Raw genomic sequence first — 27,305 nt, 5'->3', positions numbered from 1 at the left:
ACTGTACTTATACACCGCTTGGTTGTAGGATACACCGCTTGGTTGTAGGAACAAACCTGAAAGCGGTTTACAAAAAGATGAAGTGGTAAAACCGAGAAGAATTTAAAACCATATGTTTTTTAAAAGTACAACAATTTAAAATGCCGAAGCAGATTGAAATTCACATCAAGAGTCTCAGCGTCTGGGTGGTTGTTGTTGTTTAGTCGTTTAGTCGTGTCTGACTCTTCGTGACCCCATGGAGCAGAGCACGCCAGGCACTCCTGTCTTCCACTGCCTCCCGCAGTTTGGTCAAACTCATGCTGGTAGCTTCGAGAACACTGTCCCACCATCTCGTCCTCTGTTGTCCTCTTCTCCTTGTGCCCTCCATCTTTCCCAGCATCAGGGTCTTTTCCAGGGAGTCTTCTCTTCTCATGAGGTGGCCAAAGTATTGGAGCCTCAGCTTCAGGATCTGTCCTTCCAGTGAGCACTCAGGGCTGATTTCCTTCAGAATGGAGAGGTTTGGTCTTCTTGCAGTCCATGGGACTCTCCAGAGTCTCCTCCAGCACCAGAATTCAAAGGCATCTGGGCAGGCGTGTGTAAAAAAGAATTTTTTGAGCAGACACCGAAAAGAGTACAGTGGACTCACGGGTTGCGAACATGATCCATGCGGGAGGCACGTTCACAAGCCGCAGTGCCGCGTCTGCACGCACGCATGTGCAGGTCGCGATTCGGCGCTTCTGCGCATGCGCAAAGTGCGATTTAGCACTTCTGCGCATGTGCAAGTGCCGAAACCCGGAAGTCACCCGTTCTGGTACTTCCGGGTTCTGCGCGGTGCACAACCCGAAAACGTGCAACCTATAGCGTCTGTAACACGAGGTATGACTGTACATCAATAAGCAGGGAGTTCCAAAGTGAAGATGAGCAGAGATGCTCCCCTTGGTTTCTCCGTTGCCCTCAGAAGTGTGGCAAAAGGCGGCCTGGGAGAGGGCTTCCTCTGTGGTGGCCCCCAAATTGTGGAACACCCTCTCCACCGAGGCTTGCCTGGCACCTTCCTTGCGAAGCTTCTGCCCTTTTATTTCGTGTGGCCTGACTCCTCGCAATCTGCCAAGGATGCTTTAGTTGCTATTTCTGCATTATGGAGTGGGGGGGTTGGACTAGATGTCCTTTGGGTTCCCTTCCAACTCTATATCTCAGTGATTCTTTGGCTTAATCTGTTCTTGCTTTTGTTCCAAACTGCTTCTATCTGCCATCATTCTTGACGCCTCTTCTGCTTCCTTCTCTTCCCTCCTAGGCTTGCGGTGTTGACTATGAAGTGAAAGCTTTCTGTGCAGAGAGTCTGGAGGAGAAGATCCACAAAAGGTGGGTGCAGCGACTCTCCGGGTTTTGCAAAGGTAAAGGGACCCCTGACCATTAGGTCCAGTCGTGGACGGCTCTGGGGTTGCGGCGCTCATCTCGCTTTATTGGCCGAGGGAGCCAGCGTACAGTGTACATGTGGCTACCATGACTAAGCCGCTTCTCGCGAACCAGAGCAGCACACGGAAACGCCATTTACCTTCCCGCCAGAGTGGTACCTATTTACCTACTTGCACTTTGACGTGCTTTCGAACTGCTAGGTGGGCAGGAGCAGGGACCGAGCAACGGGAGCTCACCCCGTCGCGGGGATTCGAACCGCCGACCTTTTGATCGGCAAGTCCTAGGCTCTGTGATTTAACCCACAGCACATAGATACATTGATCAGTGAATTCTTACATTTGATATTCTGCAGCAGAGGCCCTTTGAATGGATAGGAAGAAACTGTGGTGAAGTGTTTTTTGGGGACAAATCACAAAAGTCACAAAAGTGATTGTGCTGGTTTTGGTAGTGGGCTGCATGTGCATGGTATCTGCTGGAGGGGCAACCCCCCGCCCAACCTATACATAAATTCCTACAACACCCCTCAATGTCCTCTCTCCCGCACCCCTGCAGGAACTCGGTGCGCTTGGTGATCCGCAAAGTCCAGTATGCGCCGGAGCGGCCAGGGCCACAGCCGATGGCCGAGACCACCCGGCAGTTCCTCATGTCAGACAAGCCCCTGCACTTGGAAGCTTCCCTGGACAAAGAGGTACAGTATCTTGCAGGCCCTCCTTTTGTGCCCGTTGTCTAGAATCCGCCGGGCGGCTCTTGCTGTCTTCCCTTCCGGGATTGGGTTGTGATTTGGGCCAAATCCTGACTCCACTCAGAGACTGCCTGCTTGTTTCGGGCGGACTCTCGGGGACAGCCTCGCCCAGGGCCAGATTTAGGTTTGATGAGGCCCTAAGCTACCGAAGGTAAGGGTTTCCCCAAACTTGAACATCCAGCAGTTTTGGACTACAAATCCCATCACTGGTCCTGATAGCTAGGGACGATGGGAATTGTAGTCCGGTCACTGTTTTTTGTGTTGAATATATGCTATATGGTAACTTATGGACCTAATAGGTATCTAAAGCCATTTGCACATAACAAAGTATGCATTTTATCAAAGGAATTGTTGAACTGAAATACAATTAAGAAGAAGTATATTAATGGTGAAATACAATTAAGAAGAAGTGTATTAATAGTGAAATCATTATTAAGCTCTAACTTAAAATGATTTCTGATTCATAACAAACTTAATAATGCAAACAGATTGGCATTTGGCAATAACAAAAGTTCCCTTAGAAACACAGTTTACAGGGACTCATAACCTAGTCTCTAGAAACTTGCTATAACATGAAATAATAATAGGAGTAAATATATGATGCAAACTACTAATAATGATAAATAGCAGAATGTAGGCACCCTGTATATAGAAAGGAGCAAAACAGTGATATTTTAGGGAGCAGGCGGGGTCCATGACTTGTATCATAGGAGCTTACACAACACAAAACACTGTTGCTTTATGTAGGTTTTATTTGTTTTTTATCTTATATTCTGGAAATGTACATTCAGTTCCCCCCCCCTTTAATTTTTTTGGGGCCCCCAAGAGAGTGGGGCCCTAAGCTATAGCTTGTTTAGTTTATACGTAAATCTGGCACTGGGCTGCCTGCTTGTACAGGGGACTCTCGGGGACAGCGTCGCCCCATAGATCCTGGCCCTGCAATTGCACTTCTCAGGTGGGGAGCTGCTGATGGAGAACTGCGTGCCCCAGAGCTGCGCTTAGTTTGTATACAAAACAGGGCTTTTAGTGTTGTTGCTTCAGCCCTCTGGAACCGTGTTAATTTACAAAGCCCTGGTCAAAGGCCTGGAAACGATGCCTTCTGAGGAACGGCTAAGGGAGCTGGGCATGTTTAGCCTGGAGAAGAGGAGGTTAAGGGGTGATATGATAGCCACGTTCACATATATAAAAGGATGTCCCATAGAGGAGGGAGAAAGGTTGTTTTCTGCTGCTCCAGAGAAGCGGACACGGAGCAATGGATCCAAACTACAAGAAGGAAGATTCCACCTAAACATTAGGAAGAACTTCCTGACAGTAAGAGCTGTTTGACAGTGGAATTTGCTGCCAAGGAGTGTGGTGGAGTCTCCTACTTTGGAGGTCTTTAAGCAGAGGCTTGACAACCATATGTCAGGAGTGCTCTGATGGTGTTTCCTGCTTGGCAGGGGGTTGGACTCGATGGCCCTTGTGGTCTCTTCCAACTCTATGATTCTATGAACAACTTAGGTCCAGGGCACCACAGAGATTGCCTGAAGCCTTATATTCCAGCTAGTTCACTGAGATCGTCTGCAGCAGCCTTGTTGGTCATTCCCTGAGTTCGTGAGCCTTTAGTGTCTTTGGCCTAGCCCTGTGGAACTCTGTGCCACTGGAGATCCAGCAGGTGACTTCTGTGCCAGCTTTTAAATCCCCGCTGAAAACTTTTCTGTTCCACCCGCCTTATGCAGGCAATTAAGAAGTCATCCTCCAAATAAAGAATAGGGGAAGTTTGCAATCTATTTGGAGAGAAAAAAACTATTGTAAACAATTACACACATTGGTAGGATTGACAGAAAACTTGTAGTCAAAATTTGAACTATGGAATGATAAAGGATTTATAACAATAGGGCTATGAAACAGATGCAAAGGGGGAAAATCATTATATTAAGATCCACAATATGGGGAGGGGTAGGGAATTTATGTTTTTATTTCGCTTAGAAAATGCAAAAATAAAAAAAAATGTTAAGAAGAGATTTCTCTTTAAAAAAAAGAATACCGTACATACTTCACAGGGGTTAACTGACGTATTTCTATAACTTTGTAATTGTTTTTATTGTGTGGTTTTATGTTTCATTGCTGTAACCTGCTTTGATCTATTTTTTATGACACAGCAGAATACAAATTTTATAAATTTATAAAATGAGAGAGGTTTTTAATCAGGAGGTTGGATGGCTGTCTGTCTACGCCTTTTTTGCAATCAAACAGTATATAAATTTTATGAAATGAAACAAATGAGTAAAACAAACTTCATTAACTTCTGGCTCATCTCAGCTATCTGCCAATCTCCCATTCCCACCACCCTTCTGAGTAATACCCTCCCCACCTTCTCACTATATAGAAGGATCTGGCAACTTCTGTTTCAGTGTATCTGAAGAAGTGTGCATGCACACGAAAGCTCATACCAAGAACTAACTTAGTTGGTCTTTAAGGTGCTACTGGAAGGAACTTTTTTATTTTGACTTCTGGCTGTGAGGCGGTTTATAAATCTGTTAAATGAATAAACTCCCTAGGCTATTATTTCCAAGAGTGAATTGCAAAGTGCATCTGCCAGAATTGTCAGATTGTGGGCGCCCTTTCCTAAAATCTCCTCCATGATGCCTTGTCGCTTGTGTTCTCTGTAGATTTACTATCACGGGGAGCCGATCAGCGTCAACGTTCACGTGACAAACAACACCAACAAGACGGTGAAGAAGATTAAAATCTCAGGTGAGCCTGGATACCTGTCGGGCATCACTTACCTTGTGGGTGGGTCAAAGGAGCAACCAGGCAAAGGAGAGGTGGCTTGAGTTTTTGGGGCTGCCCCCTGTGACTTGGTTCCAGCCCCAGTATACCTGAAGGAGCGTCTCCACCCCCATCGTTCGGCCCGGACACTGAGGTCCAGTGCCGAGGGGCTTCTCGTGGTTCCCTCACTGCGAGAAGTGAGGTTACAGGGAACCAGGCAGAGGACCTTCTCGGTGGTGGCACCCGCCCTGTGGAACACCCTCCCACCAGATGTCAAAGAGAAGAACAACTACCAGACTTTTAGAAGACATCTGAAGGCAGCCCTGTTCAGGGAAGCTTTTAATGTTTGATGCATTACTATATTTTAATATGTTGTTGGAAGCCGCCCAGAGTGGCTGGGGAAACCCAGCCAGATGGGCAGGGTAATAATAATAATAATAATAATAATAATAATAATAATAATAATAATAGTAGTAGTAGTAAAATACAGTGGTACCTCGAGTTACAAACACCTCAGGTTACAAACACTTCATGTTAGAAACTCCACTAACTTGGAAGACTTACCTCGAGTTGAGGTAACTTTTCCCCAGGATGAGAACGGAAATCGTGTGCTGGCAAAAGCACACCTCTAGTTACGAACTGTTTCAGGTTAAGAACGGACCTCCGGAATGAATTAAGTTCAAAACTAGAGGTACCACTGTAATAATAACAATAACAACAACAACAACAATAATAATAATTAAAAGCATTATTCAGAACAGTGGTTTGCACACCCCACTAAGGAAGATAATAACACAATAAAATTCAAAACCACTGATCTAATGTCCTCTCTCTCTCTCTTTCTTTCTTTCCTTCCTTTTGTTTGCAGTTCGCCAATACGCAGACATCTGCCTCTTCAACACAGCCCAGTACAAATGCCCCGTCGCAGTGGAAGAGGCAGAGTGAGTATTCTTGTATTCGTCTCTCCATCCACGTGGGCACCGTGTAGCAGGCAGGACTCTCATAGAATCATAGAGTTGGAAGAGACCACAAGGGCCATCGAGTCCAACCCCCTGCCAAGCAGGAAACACCATCAGAGCACTCCTGACATATGGTTGTCCAGCCTCTGCTTAAAGACCTCCAAAGGAGGAGACTCCACCACACTCCTTGGCAGCAAATTCCACTGTCAAACAGCTCTTACTGTCAGGAAGTTCTTCCTAATGTTTAGGTGGAATCTTCTTTCTTGTAGTTTGGATCCATTGCTCCGTGTCTGCTTCTCTGGAGCAGCAGAAAACAACCTTTCTCCCTCCTCTATGTGACATCCTTTGATATATTGGAACATGGCTATCATATCACCCCTTAACCTCCTCTTCTCCAGGCTAAACATGCCCAGTTCCCTTAGCCGTTCCTCATAAGGCATCGTTTCCAGGCCTTTGACCATTTTGGTTGCCCTCCTCTGGACACGTTCCAGTTTGTCAGTGTCCTTCTTGAACTGTGGTGCCCAGAACTGGACACAGTACTCCAGGTGAGGTCTGACCAGAGCAGAATACAGTGGCACTATTACTTCCCTTGATCTAGATGCTATACTCCTATTGATGCAGCCCAGAATTGCATTGGCTTTTTTAGCTGCCGCGTCACACTGTTGGCTCATGTCAAGTTTGTGGTCAACCACAAAGGGCTTACAGTCTGAAAACGCCCTAGCCAACATGTCCAGGAAGGAGAGGGGTTGTGATTTAGCAGCGTCTCGAGGGCACCAGGTTGGGGAAGGTTGGCCTGGAGCCTGAGAGGCAAAAGTCACCAGAGGGTTGAATGTGAGGAAGCCAAGCTTGCTTTGATTTTGTTATGAACTGAGGCAAGGACTTGGGTGCTCAGCTGTTGGGGGTCAGGTCACCATCTTGTAATGCCTCCTCCTCTGAGTATATGGGAATTTGGGGGAAGTTCATGTGCAAAATGACCACATCTGCATCATGCATTGAAAGCATAACCGTACTGTTTTAAATCGTCATGTCTTCCCACAATGAATCCTGAGGGCTGTAGCTGGCCAGGGGTGCTGGGAGTTTTTAGAAGGCCTCTTTTTTCCTCACAGAGCCACAATTCCCAGAATCCCCTGGGAAGAAGGATTGAGTGCAGAACTGCTCTGAAAGGGAGCGCTTCACACTGCAACACTTTGTTGCAGCGCTAGTATAAACTGATTAAAATCTCAGGTCTCCAAGTGCCAGGACTTATGTAGGCAAAACGACAACATCCAGGTACAAGATTTCAGGGTTCTGAGGTTTGTAGAAATACCAAAGAACCCCCCCCCCCCACACACAAAACCTTAGGAAAAACCCTTGAAGTGAGACCCCCTTCCCGCCCCCCAAAAACACAGCCCAGTGGGGAATTAACCACACACCGTGCTAGCAGAATGTCAGCCGGCCATTTGGGGGGCAAACAGAATACTTCACGGTTGGGGAAGGGGAAGCAGAAGAGAGTGGAATACTTGGGAGACAGCACTGCACGCTGCAACATTTTGTTGCAGTTCCCTCTTACCTTGACCGAGCTTCCTGCTGGGAAACATGGCTGGCAGGCAGCTGCAGCGATGTGCAGTCGAGGTTTGAGCCCCCCGCACCTTGTTCTCTTTCTCCCTCCCCGCCCCCCTAATCTTTATTTCCAGTTACATACTCCACATACACATAATGTGTTGCGTTTTAAATTTATACTTGCTCCTAAGCGCTGACTTCCCTCCTTCCTTCCTTCTGGTTTTTTATATCCCATATAATTTTACCACATTATTTTCATCTATTTTGTAGATTGTAATTCATTTTCCATGTTTGTCCATAGTATATCCGTAAACAAACAAATCCTCCAGTTTATACAATTCTTGTTGTCCGTCTGTATTCATTTACAACTACTGTTAGTTACCGTATTTTTCGCTCTATAAGATGCACTTTTCCCCTCCTAAAAAGTAAGGGGAAATGTGTGTGCTTCTTATGGAGCGAATGCAGGCTGCGCAGCTATCCCTGAAGCCAGGAGAGCAAGAGGCATCAGTGTGCAGCGATCCCTCTTGCTGTTCTGACCTCGCTTTGCTGGAGAGGCGCTGCGCAGAGAGGGAGAGAATATTTTTTTTCTTGCTCTCCTCCTCTAAAACTAGGTGCTTCTTATGGTCGGGTGCGTCTTATACAGTGGTGCCTCGCAAGACGAAAAGAATCCGTTCTGTGATTCTCTTCGTCTAGTGGTTTTTTCGTCTTGCGAAGCAAGCCCATTGACGGATTAGTGGATTAGCGCTATTAGCGGCTTATCTGCTGATCGGATCAGCTGATAAGCGGCTTAGCGGCTTAGAAAAAGAGGGGGGAAAGGGGAAAAAAACCAGCAGGAACTCGCAAGACATTGTCGTCTTGCGAAGCAAGCCCATAGGAGATTCGTTTTGCAAAGCACCTCCAAAACGGAAAACTCTTTCGTCTAGCGAGTTTTCTGTCTTGCGAGGCATTTGTCTTGCGGGGCACCACTGTAGGGCGAAAAATGCTGTATATTAATCTCCTTAGACATTTTGCTTTGCACCTTGTTCTCTTTCACTGATCTGTGCTGTTATCCCCATCTCCAGCGACGTGGTGGCTCCCAGCTCGACCTTCTGCAAAGTCTACACATTGACCCCGTTCCTCGCCAACAACCGGGAGAAGCGCGGCCTCGCCCTGGACGGGAAGCTCAAGCACGAAGACACCAACCTGGCCTCCAGCACACTGTGAGATTTTTTCCTACCTACCAGCAGTTGGGGGAGGAGGAGGAGGAGGCAGCAGCCGGTTTCCCTTGCTGAGCAAACTGCGGGTGGAGTTTGGTGTTTTCTGTTTTCATGTAGCACCCAGAGCTAAGCAGTTAAGAAGGAGAGGCTGCAGGATCAGGCCAGTGGCCAATGTAGTCCAGCATCCTCTTCCCACCAGATACCCATCACAGGAAACCCATGAGCAGGGTCCCTGCACAAGAGCCCTCTCCCCAATGGCAACTTGAATTAAGAAAGCTTGCGTGCTGGTCCCATGGGTTACCCGAGAGGCGAGGTCCAAGTCCAGTCCGTGGTCAAAGGTGTAACATGGAGGCAGTCCGTAGTAGCTGAAGCTGGGTGCAGGGCATGGAGTTGGGTGAAGTTAGGAACAGGCAGGGAGCCAGGGCGGGTCAGGAGCTCAGGCAGAAACTAGCAACCAACAATGTTGCTCCCGCAACTTGGGACTGGGGCTGGCTGGCTTTTATCTGCCCCGAGGCATAGGGTGGCCCCGATCCTCTGGTGACTCGTCTCTCCTGGCCTGGAGGCAGGCACTCCTCCTGCAGGAACCCAGTTCCCTCCACCTCTCTGCCCTGAGCCTCTGCAGCTCAGGAGAGGCTGGAGGGTTACCGGACCCAGAGGCAACCTCAGCTTCCCCTGACGGGGCTGAGAGTGGAGCACCTGCAGGCCATGGGTCCTCCATCACCTCAGGAGCCAGAGCAGACTCAGCTGGTGCCTGCACCTGAGGATCCAGCACAGGTGAGGACCCTTCAGGCTCAAGCCCTGGCTCACCTGGTTCTGGAGGTGGGGACTCCCCGTGCAGGCTGGGATTCCTCAGGTTCAGCATCCAAGTCCGAATCCCAGGCCAACATCTTGATTGCAATTTTCTTTCAAGATCATATCCAATATGTTTTCGACCCATTGTCATGGGGCCCCTAAAAGGTGTGGGGTCCACAGGTCACTTGCTTGCTCTGCCTATTTGGTAATCTGGCACTGGGAACCGCTCGTTAGAAAAGACTGCCCTGGAGGAACGTTGTACAAAGCTCACACAGGGGTTTCGAACACAGCAATAAAAATAAAAATTAAAATTAAAATTAAAATTAAAATTAAAATTATTTATATATATATATATATATATATATATATATATATATATATATATATATGCAGGTTTTGGTGTCTTCGGGTGTCTTCCCGTGTAAGAGTTGGGGTGTCTAGGCGACGTTTCGACGAGGTCTCACTCGTCATCTTCAGGCTGGTGCTTTCGGCTTCTTGTTACTGGAACAGAGCAGGATCTCAGTGTTTGAGTTCCTATAAATACTGTTGAGGGGGTGTGGTGTATAGCCTCCAACGTTCTGGGCAGAGAGGAAGTTCCCAGGTTAGTGTGCCTTTTCTTCTTTTGTTCCTTAATTACTTGAGGGATATCTTGAGTGATATCCAATTACTTGAGGGCTAATTTCCAGAACATCACCACAAGAGAATAATCATGGAAGCCATCGAGATAGAGAAACACCCTCACAACATGAACAAGCGTGACGACACGTCCCGCCTGCCAGACATCTGGAAATTAGCCCTCCCCACAAAAACCGACACCAGAACCAGAGGCACACAGAACGCCATCACCAATCAACCACACCAGACCCAAACCCAGACCCTCTCCACAGATAAATTACAGACACCATCCAGTAGCCAAACCATAGTGGCACCTCCGGATGCTGCACCCCCCTGCAATCCCTACACAGATCTGGCTGGCACAGGGCACAAAACCACAGCTCGCCCCTATACACGAAGCCAAGCCAGAGCACAACTAAGTGCAGTACAGCCATCTTCTCAGAAAAACTCTTCACAAGCTCAAGAGGTCAAGACACGAAAGCTTTAGCAACTAATCCACACTTAATGACCCACCTAAGTGGTACTCAGAATATCACTCAAGAAATCACTCAAGATATCCCTCAAGTAATTAAGGAACAAAAGAAGAAAAGGCACACTAACCTGGGAACTTCCTCTCTGCCCAGAACGTTGGAGGCTATACACCACACCCCCTCAACAGTATTTATAAGAACTCAAACACTGAGATCCTGCTCTGTTCCAGTAACAAGAAGCCGAAAGCACCAGCCTGAAGATGACGAGTGAGACCTCGTCGAAACGTCGCCTAGACACCCCAACTCTTACACGGGAAGACACCCGAAGACACCAAAACCTACATTCCTGTACCCGTGAAAATCTACGAAAGCATATATATATATATATATATATATATATATATATATATATATATATATATATATATAAAAAATACCCCGCCCTTCCCGGTTCAGAAAACCGGGCTCAGGGCGGCTAACAACAAATTTAAAACACTTAATTGTAGAAGCAGTGTAAAATACAGTATAAAAACATGAATAACAATAAAATTCAAAGTTCAGAAATCAATTTGGGGGAAATCCATCTAATAAGCGTTAAGATAGTCACCAGGGCTAGCTGGCTAAATTGGTCCTACTTGGGCCAGCGAGGAGGCCAGGGGAGAATTAGCTGTGGGGTATCTGAGCGGGTGATCTTCATAAAAAGGGGAGGGGGAGGGAAGAGAAGGGAAGGGAAATAAAAGATCAGGCTAAATTCAAATTAAAGGCCAGGCGGAATAGCTCTGTCTTACAGGCCCGACGGAAGGAGGTTCAATCCTGCAGGGACCTGGTCTCATGGGACAGAGCATTCCACCAGGTCGGAGCCATCACTGAGAAGGCCCTGGCCCTGCTGGAGGATAGTCTGACTTCCTTAGGGCCTGGGACCTCTAAACTATGGTTATTCATGGAACTTAAGGTTCTTTGCGGGGCAGACCAGGAGAGGCGGTCCTGTAAATACGAGGGCCCTAGGCCACAAACGATCGCTTTGACTCCATGCTCTTTTTCACACTCTCACTCCTCCAGGTTGAGAGACGGCGCCAACAAGGAGGTCCTGGGCATCATTGTCTCCTACAAAGTGAAAGTGAAGCTGGTGGTCTCTCGGGGCGGGTGAGTGCTACTCAGTTCTGCAAAGTGCCATAATGCCTTCTTTCCACTTTGAGGGATTTGGGGAGCGCTCCGAATCGCTCCTCCAGGTCCCTCTTCCCTGGAGTCCACAGTCACCGGCAGCAGCCCTAGAGACAGCCACCTAAGGATGCCCCATTGAACTTGAGGGGCCGGCATCTAAATAACAGCTGCATGATGGACCGGGGAATTCCGACCCGGCAATTCCGCATGCTCCCATGTGCCGATGAGCCGCCAAGCCAGTTGGATAACCCCACCCCCTTGCGTCATGCCCCACGCCACCCCGGCGATCCCTTCTGTCTTGGTGGCGGCACCAGGAGATCTGTGCCCCGAGGCTCCGCAAACCGGAGGCTCCGAAACGGTGTGGGGTTGTTGAGCTTGCACGCGAATTCCAGTCCCCTTGACTGTCCCGCTGTGATTGTTGCAACCTCTAACCAATTCTCTCCATCTCCTTTGATAACACCAGCCTGCTGGGAGACCTTGCCTCCAGGTAACGCCCTCAGACTCCGCCTGCTGCGGCTGACCGTGGCCCCCCACCCCAACCCAGCATGCTTGGGGGGAACACCCCTCCCACTTTTCTCATCTTCCGCTCGCCATCTTTCTCTCCTTTTTATTTTGCCATCTCCGTCATTTCTCTTCCTCCATCGGAAGTTTTCGTTTTGCACTTGGACCCCTCGAAGCTGCCACATCGGACCAGCCTCAATACCCCACCCAGTGCCCCTCCAGATCCTGGTTCTCTAGTCCAGGGGTCGGCAAGTTTTTTTTAGGCGTGAGCCGGTCCACTGTCCCTCAGACCTTGTGGCGGGCGGGCAGGTGGGTAGCTAGAAGGAGAGGCGACAGGGGCAAGTAGTTAGCCCCAGCCGCTGCGCTTACCTTCCCAGGGGCTGCCACAGCCGCTGCTGCTTCTCGTGAGTAGGCAGAGTAAGCTCATCCGCTCTGCTCTCTGGCCCACAGGTGCACCAGGGCGGCGGAGGAGGAGGGAAGTTGAGTGGCGCAAAAGGGCTTGTTCCGGAGAGGGGCTGCTTAAAATGGAGCTCAGCCAGTTCGGCCCAGTCTCCTTCCTCCTCTATGTTGCAAAATATGAGTCAGCAATATCAGAAGCAACACGATGGCCAGAAGCAATAACGACATGAAAAACTTTATGGAATAATTCAAAACATCAAAACTAACAATCCGAAGTCTCTGAAAGTCCTTAAATGAATCACGACGCCAGACTTTACCCGGCAGAGAGCAAGCTGTGAAGCTTTGTATAATCTGCAAATGTCCAATTCTGATGTCCCAGCTCTGAACTTTGCTGCTACTGTTTGGTTGAATTCTTCATCAGCCAATTAGTTCAACACTTGTAAGTAGAAAGTTATGTAATTTCTTCATTAATACTCTGGAACGGTACTCAGTGACTACATAATCGCATGAGCGTTGTTCCAGAGTATTTCTCATTATATCTATTCAAAAAAGGATTGGTTAATGAAGAAATTACATATCTCTCTACTTACAAGTGTTGAACTAATTGGCTGATGAAATTGAAATACTTTATTGTCACTTGTACAAATTGTATACAGTGAGATTACATGAGCACCTCCCACTCAGCTTAGTCTTAATTCTCCTCATTTACTGACACCCACCCACCAAACCCAAAAGTCAGTTGCCCTGTTGTTATCTTGTCATTCAGCAGCCTAACAGCCCACGGATAGAAGCTGTTTTTTACCCTGTTGGTGCGACTAATCCTGCTTCTATATCTTCTGCCTGAGGGCAAGAGATCAAGAAAGTGCAAGCCAGGGTGTGAATCATCCCTGAGAATTTTCCTCACTCTCCTGAGGCAATGTTCTTCCATGATGTCATCCAGCGGATTCATGGAACAGCCCATAATATCTTGTGCTGTATTCACCACCCTCTGTAGGCACTTCCTATCAGTTGATGTTATACCAGCGTCCCACACCATGATGCAGTATGAAAGGCACTTTCTATTGTTGACCGGTAGAAGGAGATCATCAGATATTGATTGACATCGTTCTTTCGCAATACTCTGAGGAGATGGAGTCTCTGTTGGGCTTTTCTTAATGAAGAATTCAAAAACACAGTAGTTGTTATCCGGAAACACTGATCAGCAGAGTTCAGAGTTGGACATCAGAATTGGACATTTGCGGATTATACAAAGCTTCACAGCTTGCTCTCCGCCGGGTAAAGTCTGGCGTCGTGATTCATTTAAGGGCTTTCAGAGACTTTCAGGGACTTCAATTTGTTAGTTTTGATGTTTTGAATTATTCCATAAAGTTTTTCACATTGTTATTGTTTCTGGCCATTGTGTTGCTTTTGATATTGATATTGCTGTTTCTTCCTCCTCTAGGCAGGGCAGGGAGAAGCCAGGAGGAGGGAGGGAGAAAGGAGGCGCTGCCATGGTGTGGGAGAGGGGGAAAATAGAATAGAATGGCGTGGGGGGGGGGGAATGGCGCAGCCCGAATGAACAGAATCCCCACGCTGATCCACGGACAGTCCACGGGCCAGACCCTGAGGGCAATTGGGCCGGATCTGGCCCGTGAACCTTAGTTTGCCGACCCGTGCTCTAGTCCAACCCCCTTCAGTGGAGGAATCTGGTGGCCCCTACATGGCAGGTGGCCATCTGAGCACTTAGAAAGCTCCAAGGAAGGGGAATTCACCACCTCTCGGGGGAGTCGGTTGCGCCGTCGGAAAAACCTCCCACCCCATGGCTCTGCTGGAGGTACCTCCACAGATTCTGCAGCTGCGCCGTCGCCATGTGCTAGCTTATAATGCAATCCTGTAGCTCTTGGAATCAGAGAGTTGGAAGGGACCCCCAGCCGCCATGTAGTCCACCCCTTGCAGTGGAGGAATCCCAACTAAAGCATCCATGGCAGGTGACCAGCCAGCCCCCCTCTGGGGAAAACCCGCCAGGGAAGGAGACCCCACTGTCTTCCAAGGGAGTTAATTCCGTGGTCAAACAGCCCTCCCCACCAGAAAGTTATTCCTAAGGTTCAGTGAGAATCTCCTTTCTTGCAGTTGGCTTACAATTCCCTTCCATCCCCAACCAAGGCCTCTTGTGGCCTTCCCAGAAGGATTTCTATGTTGGAAGCCACCTAGAGTGGCTGGGGCAACCTGGCCAGATGGACGGGGTATTAATAATAATAATAATAATAATAATAATAATATGGTTATCCACCATTGGCAACAAGATGGGGTCTGGGTCTGATCCAGCACGATTTTCTCTAGATACATAAAGGGGAACAGGCAAATTCATGGAGCTCTTTCAGGATGGCCAAATGAAGAACAGAAGGACACAAAAAGGGCTCACCTGTGGCCCACCCTGCTCTCCCGGGGGCCAGCCAGATGCGCCATTGGGAAACCCGTAAGCGAGATTCGAACCCAGGACCAAACTCCCCTCCTGCAGTTTCCATCAAATGGTGTTCAGAAGCATTGCTTCCTCCAGCTGTGAAGAAGAGCCTGGCTGTCCTAGTTAGTAGCCATCGATAGCCCCCCTCCATGAAATGGCCTAGTCCTCTTTTAAAGCCATCTAGGTTGGCGGCCACCACTGTGCTTCCTGTGGCAGGGAGTTCCGCAGATCACCTGTGTGCAGAAGCGCTTTCATTTATCCGTCCCGAATCTTCCAGCCTTCAGCTTCATTGGACGCCCATGAGTTTCCGCGTCTTGTCCTCCCACCCAGAGGTGCTCCGGGTGCAAACGCTCCAAACCTCTTGCTTTTCCTCGCTGTCTCCGGCAGATTTCGCTTTTGAGAGGTTCCTCCCGTTCCAGGGGCTCAGCACCCTCTCTCAGCCGCCCTGATTCATCGATGACAGCAGGCAGCGTAAAACTGAGATGCTGCAGCGAGTTCAGGGCTCAAGTCCCAAGAAGATTCATCCCCAAAAGCAGCTGCCTCGGATCAGCTGGGTGCATCTTGATCTCAGATCCATGCAGAAAGAGAGATTTAGCTCAATGCCGCCTCCTGCTGGCAGAGAAGAGCCAGCCCATTATTTTCCTGTCCTGGGCAATAACTTTACATTTGTACTCCATTGGAACCGAATTTGCAGAATCATGGAAGGTGTAGAGTTGGACGGACCAGTTGCATGATGAGCGCCATTTATTTATTAACAACTTTTATATATCCCTCGACCGTAAGATGACTTCAAGGCAAAAGCACAGCGTAAAACATTTAAATCGTGGATTACAACCCCGGACACAGTTACAAACCGGTGTTTAAAAGCATTCGGAAGGTGATTTCAAAAATCAACTCTAGCTAAAAAGAAATAAAAAGCCTGTGATGTCCATGTGTCTGGACAGGCTTAGCTCAGATGATTAGAGCATGGTGCTGGTATTGCCTAGGTTGCAGGTTCGATCCCCGCATGGGACAGCTGCATATTCCTGCGTTGCAGGGGGTTGGACTAGATGACCATTGGGGACCCCTTACAACCCTACAATTCTATGATTCTGTGGTTCAGGGTGGATAAAAGAAAGTACTTCTTCACGCAACGCAACGAGAAAAGTCATCTAAAAGAAAAAATTGACAGCAATAGTTTAAGACTTCCAAAAAGTTAGCAATAGACTAATAATGCATTCAAACTCAAATGTTCTAGACATCTGGGTAGGCTTGCCCAAACAATAGCTGAAAAGGGCACTGCGAAGGTGCCTTCCTTACGTCAACAGGCAGGAAGTTCCAAAGTGCAGGTTCCGCCATACCAAACAATCAAGTTACAGTGGTACCTTGGTTCTCAAACTTAATCCGTTCCAAAACCAAAGTGTTCCAAAACCAAGCCGCGCTTTCCCATAGAAAGTAATGCAAAACGGATTAATCCGTTCCAGACTTTTAAAAACAATCCCTAAAACAGCAATATAACATGGATTTTACTATCAAACGAGACCATTGATCCATAAAATGAAAGCAATCAACCATGTACTGCAGTCACACAATCAATCAATCAATCAATCAATCAGTAGCTGAACTGGGTTCCACACAGTCACAAAGACGAAACAAAAAAAGCCGCAAAAACGCAAAATAAATAGCCAAAACAGGCAGACCTCAGCGTAACACTCAAAACGGAGCACGTTCGGATTCCAAAAAAGGTTTGCAAACGGGAACACTTCCCTTCTGGGTTTTGCAGTGTTTGGGTTACAATTTGTTTGAGTACCAAGGCGTTTGAGAACCAGGGTACGACTGTATTGACTTTTGGAACTGCAACCCCCCCCCCAATCCCAGCAAAGCAGTCCCCCTCCTCCTTGTTCAAGCCCCTCACAGCCATTCAGTCGTGGTCCCAAACATCTGGGGGGTGCTGCAGGCTGCAGAAGGCTTCGCTAGAGCCTGAGCAAACTAACTCGGACTGTTTTGGGGCGCTCCTTGGGGCTGCTCACTCTTTTGTCTCTCTTTCCAGCGACGTGGCTGTGGAGTTGCCATTCACCCTCATGCACCCCAAACCCAAGGAGGAGCCTCTGCAACGGGACGGTGAGTTGAGTGTCTGCCCCACTCCGCAAGGGGGCTCTGCTTGGCGGGGGTCTCGTTGGTGTGGGAATGTTCAGGGTGGCAGGAAAGGATAGATTGTTGATTAATATCCTTCCTAACTGGCGCTAGCAAGTTCTATAACTCAGCAGTGTTTTACATTCCCCCTTTTTACATGCACAGCAGATAGCTGGTTGCAGGCTCGTGTGGGCCTCTCACTATTATACAATTCAGCCTGTCTCAGATTGAATTGTGCATTCCTGGTAAGTTGCATGGCAAGTTCCCACCCCCCGTGGAAATAATGACATATGACACAATTATTAAGGTTAATGGGCTAAAAAAGGCCACAACTTTATTGGTTACAGGTATTGGCTTAGGCATTGGTCCTAACTGACCATATCCGACCTCAGCCCATCCGCTTGAAATCTGGGAAGGGTTAACCACCAGTAGGGGGAGTCCTGCTGATGCACATCAACTAGGAACTCCCCCAGGGTCACTGATAGGGGGCATGCCTTAGGCCCTCACCTCCCTATGCTTCGGACAGGGCCACGCCCCCCAGAATCCTTTAATGGACTACCCTTCAATATCTGGGGCAGGTGATGGCGCTACCTCCCCTCTTCCATCTACAGAACTATACCAACGCCTAACTGCCAATACCAAGAAAGTTGTGATGATTTGCTATGAGGTAGGCAAAAACCAAGTGGCTGGTGCCAATTTGCCAAGTGGAAAAAATTCCTACCAGGCCCCTCAATGGTGACCAACCAAGGTCCATAGCAAGGTCAAAAAACGAGAACCTTATAGGGAGGAAGGGTGGGGAAAGCAGGAACAGCTGGCAGGCGGCAAAGAGGGCGATCCCCAGCCGCGTCCTGCTTTAAATAAGGCAGGCCACACCCCCACAGCCAGCCGATTGGCTGGCCAGGAGGTGATGTGGCCGGGAATCCCCCCAATCGTGTGGGGCTGGGGCCGTGAAGCCCACAACTCCACCTCCTCCGAAGGGCGGAAGTGGCTTTCCCTTTAATCCCTTTCAAAAGAATAAAGACACGACAATCTTATTTAAAGTCAATAAAAGAAGTTTACTCACATCAGTTCACAGTTGGATTCCTGAAGGCAGGCTTAGTTACAAATATGTACATGTGGATCTACCCCATATGGGGGAATAATCCCAGTGCTTCTGCTAGCTGAGAGCTGGCAGAGCAGTCCTAGCTAAAAAGCTGCTCCAACGAAGATTGAAGTGAAAAAGGGAGAGAGTGCTGGGTGACTCGTCCTTTTGTTACCTGGACAGGTAAGGTCACGCCCACCTCTAGTCACATGCAAGGGAAGGAATGCTCTAGCCCAGGAGGAACAGGAAGTTTCGACTGGCTGGACCAACATCCCCTTGCATGTCCACTCTAGGAAAACAAGGAATGTTGTACTTGACTGCTCCCAGTGGATTACATCCCACAGTTGGGACCATCTCGCTTTGGAAGGACCCAGTTTCAGCCATGAGGCTGGAAGCCCGAACTTGTTCCACGGCAGTGCGGTTGTTAGGACGGAGCTTGTGCATCGACGGGACCTGTGCCCCAGAGCAGCCTTCCCAATGTCAACCGGCAGGGAGTTCCAACGTTTAGGTCCTGCCATACCAAAGGACTGAGTTCTTCCAAACGGTAGAACGAGCCAGTTTCACAGGCTTGGGACTCCATCTATTGTTGGACTACAACTCCCATCATTCCTAGCTAGCAGGACCAGTGGTTAGGAATGATAGGGGCTGGTGGTACCCTCCCCCCCCCCCAAAAAAGCTCAATAACTCTGGGCAATTTCTCCTCTAAAAAATTATTTGTTGCGGTCCCCAAAAATACATGAGGGGGTGCTATACGCAGGAAAATATGGCAAACAGTGGACGCTTGGGTTGTGAATGTGATCTGTGCGGGAGGCACATTCGCAAGCCGCAGTGTTCACAACCCACAGCGCCGCGTCTGTGCACGTGTGGGTTACAATTTGGCACTTCTGCGCATGTGCAAAGCGCAATTTAGCACTTCTGTGCACGCGAGGCTGCCGAAACCCAGAAGTAACCCATTCCGGTACTTTGGGTTTTGGCGAGTCCGTAACCCCCAAAAAATGCAACCTGAAGCGTCTGTAACCCGAGGTATGACTGTACTGTGATCCTTTTATGTGAACCGCCCCGAGACCTTTGGGTATAGGGCGGTATATAAATTCTTAATAATAATAATAATAATAATGATGATGATGTTGGGAAATAATGGCTGACTTCCGGCGCTGGATAAAACTAACCGTTTGCCTGATTCCGTTTGTTCAGTTCCAGAAAATGAAGCTCCGATTGACACAAATCTCATAGAGCTTGATACGAAGTAAGCCGGACTCACTGTGGGGGGAGGACGATGGGGGGGGGGGACGGACGTCCACATGGGGAATCCTGCAACCTTTGCATGTCTCTCCATCATCTGCATGTAGCTCGATAGGGAGTCACCTCACTTCCTCCGCATGCCACTCGCTAACCGACTAACTTGCCATCCTCCGTGGAAAGGTCTGCGGCAGCTTCCTTCTAATGCTCTTGCATGTAACACGAAATCTGCATTTTTTTCTTCTCTCCCCCCCCCCCTCCTTTGCATGATCCCAACCATCGCCTCTTCTGCATGTCCCACGGAGCAGGAAAAACACAGTAAGAGCTCTCCTAATCTCTGTCTTTGCTCAGCGGTTGCTTCTGTGTTCCCTTGGGCAGGGCGATTCCTGCTCTGCAATCGGGTTGGGCTAGATGACCTGGAGAGGTCCCTTCCACTGCTACAATTCTTGGGCTGTGCCCAGGCTTGCTGCTTCTGATTTTTCACCATTGGTCAAACAGGCTTTGCAGGTTTCGGAAACAAACCCCAAACACAAGGCACCTGTTTGAGCAGAGGCAAAGCATCGGTTAGATCTTGCAGCCCGACTTTGCTTGCTCAGGTTTCTGGTAGCACAGAAATTTGGGGGTTTGGGCAGATAATCCCCCCCCTTTTTTAGGAGACACCATAGAACAGCCCAGCCAAATTCTTTTCGGGGTGCACAAATGTTTGCTGAAAGTTTCATAAGGAAACAAAGAAAGTTTCTCAGTGGGAAAGGAGGAGAGGAAGACCACAATTTAATATCACGTTTCTCAGTCTCTCTCTGGGTGCCTCCAGATGGGGGTTATTATGGGATGGGGACTCCTCCTGCACTCAGGGGTCTGCAGTGCCCACAATATATTGTTGTCATCAAAACGCCCGTATTTCCCCCCAGTTCATCTGGATTTAGCCTTTTTTGGAGGAAACCTGTTGTTGCCCACAACTTGCTTGCAATTCATCGTGATTATCGTTATTTTTACTGCACGTTTACGTCGATTTCTACAAAATATGTCTCTAACGCGGTGTACAAATGTCAACAAGTGCCCGGCAACTTGTGAATTGTTTAAAGCCAAAAGCACGGAATGAAAGAGAATGCAACGGAGAAAATAAATTAATATTAGGGGCCACCCCCGGAGAAGGCCCTCTCCCAGGCTGCCATTCTCCCCACTTCTGAGCGCAGTGGAACAACCAAGAGGGGGCCCCTTTGCCCATTTTCACTTCTTGCCTAGTGATATCGCCCGGGTATCGCTTCCACCTCTACATTTCTGCGCTTCTGCAACTGCCCCAGAGGTACCTGCCAACTCCTAGCCCCATGTCCCCATCTTTTTTTCGGCTCTGGGCCCATTTTCCCTCTCACTTTCTCTCTTCCGCTAGTGACGACGACATCGTTTTTGAGGACTTTGCCCGCCAGAGGCTGAAGGGGGTGAAAGACGAGAAGGAGGAGGACGACGACGGGATGAGCTCCCCGCAGCTGAACGACAGATAAACTGGATCTCCTCCCCGTGGGTCTCTCTCTCCGTTTCCAAGTCCTGACACCTGAGCACTAGGCTTCTTATCTTTTGTATAAAAGTTCCTTTTTTGTTTTCCAGGGTGGGGGTCGAGTTCCTTTGTTTTTTAAAACACTGACCAGGAACCTGTGGGGTGAGTCGGGGAGCTTGCGAGAGCCTTGGGCTCTTTTCCCACCCGCTCTGCAAGCCACAGATTTTTCTGGCGGCCTCCAAGGAAGGGCGAATGCCCACCCCTCTGTGACCCACGCTGGAGGGGGGGGCTATGTGTGCGTGTTTTCTGTCGTCGTCGTTGTTTGCCCAGGAAGGAGCAGTGGCCTTGCTTGGTAACTGTGCTCTGCTTTCTGCTGGGGGCTCCATCCCAGTGTCCCCACCCCACTGGCTCCAGGGCCCTGCTGCTTTGCACCTCGCTCCGTTCACCTGCGGAACCCCCTGCCACAAGATGCGGCAATGGGCGCCTCTCGCCCTGACAGTTCCCAAGGCGATTTTGGAGGCCTCCTGATGGCTGTTAAGCCAGGAGGCGACGCGCCTGGAGCTGGCCGCCGTGGTCTTTGGGTCGGATCTAGCGCTTTGCTGTCTTCCCAGGTTTTCCAACTCTTGCCCCGAGGGCCTTTTTGAGATGCTTAGAATATTAGAATTGTAGAGTTGGAAGGGACCCTGCGGGTCATCTAGTCCAACCCCCCTGCAATGCAGGAATCTTTTGCCCAATGTGGGGCCCTGAGTTCGAGTCTCATGCTCCACCCACTGAGCTGTCCCAGGTCCAAAGAGGGGCTATGACTCAGGGAGGGAGTTTATTGGCAGGCTCATTCCCCATCATCTCTAGATAAATGGAACAAGGTAGAAAAAGATGCACAAGTTGATGGAATTGAGATGAGGGTGAACAAAGGCAGCAGTCCGGTTTTGCAGAAATGGAGAATTCTCCCTGCCAAACCCGTATTGCATGTTCTAGACGCTTTAGCTTCATAGAATCACAGAGTTGGAAGGGAACGTGCAAAAGATGTTCGGTGAAGTTGCTCCAATTCCCACCCCCAGCTCAAATTCCAGCCCCTGAAAAGGTTGTGCTTCGGGACGGCTGCAGCTCCCGGGAGTTACTGCCCTGGGTTCGAATGCTGTGATTTGCTACATTCGGCTCCGAGAAGCCAATCTGGACTGGAGAGCAAAAGCTGCCACTCTAGTTTCCATCGGCAGGCAGGGCGAGGGGTCTCTGTCTCCACACAATGTGATTTCAGTGAGCAAGGACTATGCATTTGTTATCTTATTGATTCCATAAAATATATACAGCTTGTTAAAACAAACAAACAAACAAACCTGAAAGCAGTTTACAAAGAGAACAAAGTGATAAAATTACCAGTAAAAGCATCTCTTCGAAATTTTTGAGAGAAAGTATGTAATAAACTAAGAACATACTAAAACACGCATTGACGTTCCACATGTCCAGGCAGGCTTGTCTAAACAAGAATGGTTTGGGCAGGCACTGAAAATAGGATGGTGTCAATGAGCAGGGAATTCCAAAGTGTATGGGAGCTGTCACATTAAAATGTTGATTTCTTACCAGTGTGGAATAGGCTCCTGTAGCACTGCCGGTTTCTGCAGATTGATGCGGTCGGAAGGACACCTGTGAGGTTTGCGCCATTATCACGGACAGGCTGTCTGTCTCTCTCTCGAACAGGCAAAATTTCCTGCCTTGAATGCTGTCTCTTTATGCTGTGAACCTCCCTGAGCTCGACAGGTGAAACGTAATAAATTTAATAATAAATCTTCAGAGACGGGCTCTGCAGATGAAATTTAATAACAGCACCCTGGCAGCAGCTCGCCTGGATTTCAGAAAGAAGTCTCCCTCCCTCTCTCACCTGCGAATCCCCTTACGCTGTGCGTTTTACCTGCCTCACACCTGATGCCATAAATCAGCGTCAGGTGTAGGGTCAGGTGGGTGTGGTCTGGCCAAAACAGCCCCATGGACCAAGGGGGAAGCCGTCGCAGGCTAAATTCGGCCTGAGCCCCCCTCCATTAAAGATTGTTGTTGTTTAGTCGTGTCCGACTCTTCGTGACCCCATGGACCAGAGCACGCCAGGCACTCCTGTCTTCCACTGCCTCCCGCAGTTTGGTCGAACTCATGTTCGTAGCTTCGAGAACACTGTCCCACCATCTCGTCCTCCGTCGTCCCCTTCTCCTTGTGCCCTCCATCTTTCCCAACATCAGGGTCTTTTCCAGGGAGTCTTCTCTTCTCATGAGGTGGCCAAAGTCTTGGAGCCTCAGCTTCAGGATCTGTCCCTCCAGTGAGCACTCAGGGCTGATTTCCTTCAGAATGTAGAGGTTTGATCTTCTTGCAGTCCATGGGACTCTCAAGAGTCTCCTCCAGCACCAGAATTCAAAAGCATCTGTGTAGAAAAGATTTTTTTGAGCAGGCACCTAAGGCACACTAAAGATACAGGGACCTAAGACTTCTATCAGGTGTGATATTTGTCCAGCTGGTCTCTCAGGGGCTTGGGCAAAGGACCCCAGTGCCTGGCCCTTTCTTGGTGGGAGTCGCCTTTGGGGATGGAGCCCTGGGAAGACTTGCATGCAAAGGAGTTAGGCTCTTTTGCTACAGCCCTTTTCGCCCTATGGAAGAAGAGGGGCAGCTAGTTGATGCTAGAAACTGGGAAGAAAGAGGAATTGCAGAAAATGAACAATGGCTGCATGAGCTGATAGAATTTGCAGAACTAGCAAAGGACAACCCAAAATAAGGAACCAAGGTGAAAGGCAGATAAGGGCAGTGGGAAAGCTTCAGGGGGGCATTTAAAAAGATTTGTTGTTTAGTCGTGTCCGACTCTTCGTGACCCCCTGGACCAGAGCACGCCAGGCCCTCCTGTCTTCCACTGCCTCCCACAATTTGGTCAAACTCATGCTGGTAGCTTCAAGAACACTGTCCAACCATCTTGTCCTCTGTCGTCCCCTTCTTCTTGTGCCCTCCATCTTTCCCAACATCAGGGTCTTTTCTAGGGAGTCTTCTCTTCTCATGAAGTGGCCAAATTATTGGAGCCTCAGCTTCAGGATTTGTCCTTCCAGTGAGCACTCAGGGCTAATTTCCTCAAGAATGGAGAGGTTTGATCTTCTTGCAGTCCATGGGACTCTCAAGAGTCTCCTCCAGCACCAGAATTCAAAAGCATCCATTCTTCGGCGATCAGCCTTCTTGATGGTCCAGCTCTCACTTCCATACATCACTTCTGGGAAAACCAGAGCTTTTACTATACGGACCTTTGTTGGCAAGGTGATGTCTCTGCTTTTTAAGATGCTGTCTAGGTTTGTCATTGCTTTTCTCCCAAGAAGCAGGCGTCTTTTAATTTCATGGCTGCTGTCATCATCTGCAGTGATCATGGAGCCCAAGAAAGTAAAATCTCTCACTGCCTCCATTTCTTCCCCTTCTATTTGCTAGGAGGTCATGGGATACTACTCCAAAATTTCAAGTTGGGGCAACTTTATGAGCAACAGTGAACAAAGACATGAAAGAGGAGAAAATAGGGTGGATAAATTATTTGATATGCAGCGAAACATGGTATATCTAGAATGACTTTTGGGAGTCTTAGGTTGGGAAGTATGTAAACATTGCATGTTGGAAAAGTATGCTGTGTGTATTGAATACAGTCATACCTCAGGTTGAAGTAGCTTCGGGGTGAATATTTTCAGGTTGCACTCCGTGGCAACCCAGAAGTAACGGAGCGCATTACTTCCAGGTTTCGCCGCATGCACAGATGCTCAAAATGACGTCACACGCATGCGCGGAAGCGGTGAAACCCGACCCACGCACGTGCAGTCGCATCTTACGTTTACTTCAGAATGTGAATGGGGCTCCGGAACGGATCGTGTTTGTATCCAGAGGTACCACTGTACTGGAAAATACTTTTTAAAATAAAAGAAGGAAGAGGGAGAGCAACAAGGCCTTCTCCGAATGACCCAGAAGAGTCAGGAAGGAGGTCTGCTGCCAACGAAAGGATGGCAGGCAAAATTTTTGTCTATGCCAAAGAATGATGTGCTTCTACTAATCTGGCCTGTAGAGCCTCTTCCGCTTCCATTTGTCAGCAGAGGACTGGGGACCGGTTCCCTGAATTTCTCCAGGGGATGAATCACAGCATTGCAGAGTTGGAAGGCCAAGGGCCATCGAGCCCAACCTCCTGCTATGCTGGGGAAGATTTGGAGACCATTCTGCAAAGCAGCCTTCTTTCCCCGAGGAGCTGAAGGGGAAACCGGAATCTATTTTCTTTGCAAAAATGTCTTCCGGGGTGTTTTGGCTCAGCTGCACCGAAGCAGCGTCTGTGTGCCTCGAACACCTGCAGAAATCAGCCACCTGGAAAAGCTCCATGTACTCCTCGTTCCCCGTTTACAAGGGCTAAGGATTTCAGTTTTGCACGCGGAACAGATATTACCATTGCAGTCGTAGTTACTATTATTAGAATATGAGAAATTGGTAGAAACCATTGGCCATATATGTAGATTATTAGTTATTAAATTTGCACGCCACCCTTCACCTGAAGATCTCAAGGCAGTTCGCAACGTAAAAAATAAAAGAGAAATGCGCAAAACACGTGATAATATGTAGAATGCAGTATGCTCAAACCGTCTTCCTCCGGTGAACAACCTGGCTGCTGAATGCTCAGTGAGGTTGCCCGCGGACCAAGAAGGGAAAAATCAGGTCCTTCCTGCTTCTGTGCTTTTAGAAACCGTTTGATAGGCAGAATCGTGCCACTGAAGTGTGGAGTGAAAATGAACCAAGCTGCCAGTTAAAGGAATTCCCTTTAGGGTCACTCTTAGGCAAGAGAGGCCATCTCAAGAAAGTGGAGGGGGAGTTTTCACAAAAACGCTTTCTTTTCTTCTTGCGAAAAGCACTCTATTAAATGCCCCCAATAAATATTCCTGCATAGCGAGGGGGTTGGACTAGATGACTCCTCTGTTCCCCTTCCCAAGCCTTCTACAAAAGCAGCAGCAGTGACGACTGCGCCTGCCCAGGTTTTGTGTTCGGTCCCAGCCGCGGTTGTGTATCACGTTGCTGTGTTGACTTTATGCAGCTTCCACATTTGCTAGAACCGCTTTGGGTCTTGGAGGCCCCTGCTAATAAGTGTGCATTTGGGGGGTTTGAGAGGCAAGCAGAGCACAGTTACGGCCGCCCCTTTCCCTGGGAGAGAGGGGGAGGAAGGCTGAAGGCATCCCGGGCGAAGGGAGCCCTTTGCAAACTCTAGCTAAGCAAACCAGGCGGTCCGTTTTGTAACGTGGTTCCTTTGTACTGTTCTTTAAGGGGGGAGGGTTAGGAAAACACCATGGCTTCCTCCACTGTATCCGTGACGTTTTCTGTGTTTTTGTCAAATAAATTATTCTAGTTTATTAATCTTAGAAAAATACAAAGTGCTCTCGCAGGGTCCCTGACTTCCTTTGTCTCTCTCTTACTTGAACCGGAGTTCTTTTGCCAGAAATGCCCACGACAGACACTGGGGTGCCTTTTTTGTTGTTGTTGGTCAGGTATGACTAAAGCAGCCTTCCCCCCCCCCCCCCGGCCTGGCGTCTTCCAGATGTTTCTCCCCCACCTCAACTTCCTATCGAATATTTTGTTGCATGCAGTGTCAGCACTGAAAACAAGAGAAAAGTCACCATGGAAAACAGTAATGTGGAGCTGCAGGGTGAAATAAAAGCTGCAAACCGTTGAACCAAATTACAGGTATTTTTGACTACAATTCCCATCATCCACAGTATGGCAGCGCTGAATGATGGACTTTGTAGTCCAAAACTTCTGAAAGGAACCTGGCTGGCTAGAAAGTCCACACTTCCCTTTTGATACATGTTTTCCTAAAATTATCTCAGTCCATGGAACGATAGATTCTGAAAGCAAAATGATACTAGCATTTTGGGGAAAAACAAAACTTATTGCAGGTTACATGTACAGACATATCACAGGAAACAATAGGAGCACAGTATTATTGCCCCAAACCCCATTCCCTCCCTTGAGTTCTCCTGTTTCCCCCTTCATGGTTATTCGTTGCTTCCACGGCAGAGCTCCACAAATTCAAACATCCATCTCGACAAACGTCTTCTTCCCTGGTGTGACGTCTTGAGTTGATGGGTGTCTGTTGCGACGCGACGTCTCCTCATCAATTGCCACGCTCCAGAGTCCAATTTGTTACTGTTATTATTGCATTTAGATCCCTCCTAGGTGGTCAAGGGGGCGTACGCACTGCTCCCCATTTAATCCTCAGAATAATAACCCTGCAAGGCAGCGGCTGGCCCAACCTCACCCAGGGAACTTCATAGCCGAGTTGGGATTTGAACCCGTTTCTCCCGTGTCCTTGTCCGGCACTCTAACCACTACCCCACACTGGCTGCCCAGCGTGCCAAAAACATCAAGTTTCCACCCTCCCTCCTCACTGAGTCTG

The 27,305-nt window shown here is 48.6% G+C and overlaps 2 protein-coding genes across 7 annotated transcripts in view; both read left to right on the top strand.

Moving 5' to 3' along the window:
• The window catches only part of ATG16L2 (autophagy related 16 like 2), a 205,755-nt gene extending 188,791 nt beyond the window's left edge, over positions 1-16,964 (top strand). The window contains exon 19 of the transcript XR_014525185.1: positions 16,373-16,964. The gene's annotated coding sequence lies outside the window, so the exon portion shown is untranslated. The remainder of the gene's footprint in view (positions 1-16,372) is intronic.
• Positions 1-27,305, top strand: part of ARRB1 (arrestin beta 1) — a 558,582-nt gene that overhangs the window by 118,220 nt on the left and 413,057 nt on the right. For 2 of the 6 annotated variants that reach the window (XR_014525196.1, XR_014525197.1), the window contains exons 7-16: positions 1,271-1,338; positions 1,945-2,080; positions 4,786-4,870; positions 5,754-5,826; positions 8,445-8,582; positions 11,516-11,599; positions 12,081-12,104; positions 16,987-17,057; positions 19,345-19,396; positions 20,777-21,570. Coding sequence is in view for 4 of the 6 variants with exons in the window: in XM_083499792.1 (XP_083355918.1) it covers positions 1,271-1,338; positions 1,945-2,080; positions 4,786-4,870; positions 5,754-5,826; positions 8,445-8,582; positions 11,516-11,599; positions 12,081-12,104; positions 16,987-17,057; positions 19,345-19,396; positions 20,777-20,888 (843 nt within the window). In the remaining 2 variants the exon portion in view is untranslated. Of the gene's footprint in view, positions 1-1,270; positions 1,339-1,944; positions 2,081-4,785; positions 4,871-5,753; positions 5,827-8,444; positions 8,583-11,515; positions 11,600-12,080; positions 12,105-16,986; positions 17,058-19,344; positions 19,397-20,776; positions 22,216-27,305 lie in introns of those variants that run through there. The other 4 variants (XM_083499792.1, XM_083499790.1, XM_083499793.1 and 1 more) reach the window with 2 other exon arrangements.

This window comes from Podarcis liolepis (assembly GCF_965112155.1).
Source record: "Podarcis liolepis genome assembly, chromosome: 4".
Lineage (NCBI taxonomy): Eukaryota > Metazoa > Chordata > Lepidosauria > Squamata > Lacertidae > Podarcis > Podarcis liolepis.
The sequence above is the reverse complement of the archived record's forward strand: the minus strand, read 5'-3'. Positions and strand labels throughout refer to the sequence as shown.